The 2,472-nt window shown below is 37.5% G+C and overlaps 1 protein-coding gene across 1 annotated transcript in view; it reads right to left on the bottom strand.

Moving 5' to 3' along the window:
- The window catches only part of LOC136842997 (ABC transporter F family member 4-like), a 196,347-nt gene extending 194,897 nt beyond the window's left edge, over positions 1-1,450 (bottom strand). The window contains exons 1-2 of the mRNA XM_067110992.1: positions 1,402-1,450; positions 1-131 (exon numbers count right to left, since the gene is read on the bottom strand). The exon at positions 1-131 is cut by the window's left edge and continues 22 nt beyond it. Of these exons, the coding sequence (XP_066967093.1) occupies positions 1-131; positions 1,402-1,450 (180 nt within the window). The remainder of the gene's footprint in view (positions 132-1,401) is intronic.
- Positions 1,451-2,472: the final 1,022 nt, after the last annotated feature.

Consider the following 2,472-nt stretch of genomic DNA (forward strand, 5'->3'; position numbering starts at 1 on the left):
AAGAGGCTGTTTCCACAACGCTTGCACAGATCGTGAGGTTACCCAGGCGGAAGTTATATCATCTTCTTCTTCTTCTTCTTCTTCTTCTTCTTCTTCTTCTTCTTCTTCTTCTTCTTCTTCTTCTTCTTCTTCTTACAGTGAAAGCAGAGAATCGCACTCAAGTCAAAAGGATTACTTGGAGCTTTACTTTATGAAATTTCTCTCTCTCTCTCTCTCTCTCTCTCTCTCTCTCTCTCTCTCTCTCTCTCTCTCTCTCTCTCTCTCCAAATATATTCTAAAGTGAATATAACTTTTCTTTGACATTTGTGGAGCCGAAGCGTGGCATGACATCATAAGAATAATGAGATTATTAAGGTAATGGACTAGGAAAACACGATTATTTATGAAAGTTCGTCTGATAAAACGCGGTAATTTTAGTTTTCTGTAAAAGAAAACTATTGTACCGGCTTGGTCGTCCGTCCGCACTTTTTCTGTCCGCACTTTTTCTGTCAGCCTCAGATCTGCTTCGAGGCTGGCTGCAGGTTGGTATGTTGATCATCCACCTCCAATCATCAAATATACCAAATTGCAGCCCTCTATCCTCAGTAGTTTTTGTTTTATATAAGGTTAAATTTAGCCGTAATCGTGCGTCTGGCAACGATATAGGACAGGCAACCACTGGCCTGTGGTTAAAGTTTCATGGGTCGGAGCTTATACAGCATTATACCGAGACCACCGAAAGATAGATCTATTTTCGGTGGCCTTGATTATACGCTGTAGCGGCTGTACAGAAAACTCGATTGCGCCGATGAAACTTCGGCTCATTTTTTACTTGCTCTTGTTTTAGACAGTGACTTGAGGGATATAATCCTTTCACGAATAAATTAATTGTCAGCCATGCTAGCCCATTTCTAGAATTTATTTGGAGAGAGAGAGAGAGAGAGAGAGAGAGAGAGAGAGAGAGAGAGAGAGAGAGAGAGATAGCCACTGCTAATATGCAAGGGAATTTAGTCTGACGTAATTTTAACGGAAAATGTTCACTTTTTCTTCTCGGAATTTCATCATGAAAACTATTTTTCTTTCATTTTAGGTGAAAAATATTGCTAACGCTGATTAACGTTAATGGCATCGTGGATTTTTATCCAACGGGACTTTTTAATTAAAAATTATTATTATAGTTTTTTATCACTGTCTACAATTCAGCCTGTGCACACATTCGTATACAAATTTCGAGTTCATTAACTTCCAGAGAAATAAAAGCAATTTATAAGCTAATATACTTTGTTGTCTTCACCTCACTCCGCGTGCACAATCCCTCCATCAATTCTTGGGTCTCGTTGTGACTCATTGCTCTACTACAACGGCGAGGGCTGAATGTACTATTATCATGGCCTGGCATGCCACCGTCGAAAAATTTCAAACGCGGTTGACCACTAGGTTGCCACCGCACGATAACGACACCTTCAGCCATCATGTGGGTCTTCAGTAGCAATTACATACAATATACTTCCTTAAGTTCTGTTTAAACACACCAGTGAGCGATGAAGTTCGTTTTTGCAATGCACAAGGATTCATCCATTCAAATTTTGAACTATGTTACCTGACGTTTTAAGTTTCTGTCTTCAAATAATGGCAGACATAAGACACATTTAAAATCAAAACACTTTTCTGTTTAATATTTTAGTAAACAGAAGAAGAAACAATTTAAAAATGCGCCGAAGACATGAGTTTTCTGCACAGCGTATCATCTAGGCCACCGAAAATAGATCTATCTTTCGGTGGTCTCGGTATAACGGTGGTGGCTTGTCTTATATCGTTACCAGACGCACGATTATGGCTAACTTTAACCTTAAGTAAAATGAAACCTCTAAGGCTAGAGGTTGTAATATGGTATGTTTGATGATTGGGGTGAATGATCAACATACCAATTTACGCAGCTTCCTCTAGCCTCAGTAGTTTTTAAGATCTGAGGGCGGACAGAAAAAGTGCGAACGGACAAACAAAGCCATCTCAACAGTTAACATCAGTAGAAGTAATCGCAGTAATAAAAAATATACATACGGTAATAATAATAATAATAATAATAATAATAATAATAATAATAATAATAATAATAATAATAATAAAACCATTTACTACCCATCAAAGAACAAAGGCTAAGACTTTCTGATCTGAGGGGAAAGACTGAATTTCCATTTCAAACGAAAGAGAATTTCTATTTTAAAACCGAACGATTAGATCTGCGCAGCCATGCAGAATAATAACGTCATTTCTCTCAGTCGTTATTTTGTATGAGCCCTGACAGATTATTCACGGACGATTTACCGTTAATATTTTCGGCTTTTTAATAGGAAATTTTCCTGGTGATTGATATTTCCTGACAGATTGTGATTAATATGATTGACTTGAATTTTGGTGACCTGTGTACAATATTTTGAATGTGATCATGATCATTCCCGATGTACGTATTATTATCTGGGATCGTTATTATTT

The sequence above is a fragment of the Macrobrachium rosenbergii genome, chromosome 2 (genome assembly GCF_040412425.1).
Source record: "Macrobrachium rosenbergii isolate ZJJX-2024 chromosome 2, ASM4041242v1, whole genome shotgun sequence".
Taxonomy (NCBI): domain Eukaryota; kingdom Metazoa; phylum Arthropoda; class Malacostraca; order Decapoda; family Palaemonidae; genus Macrobrachium; species Macrobrachium rosenbergii.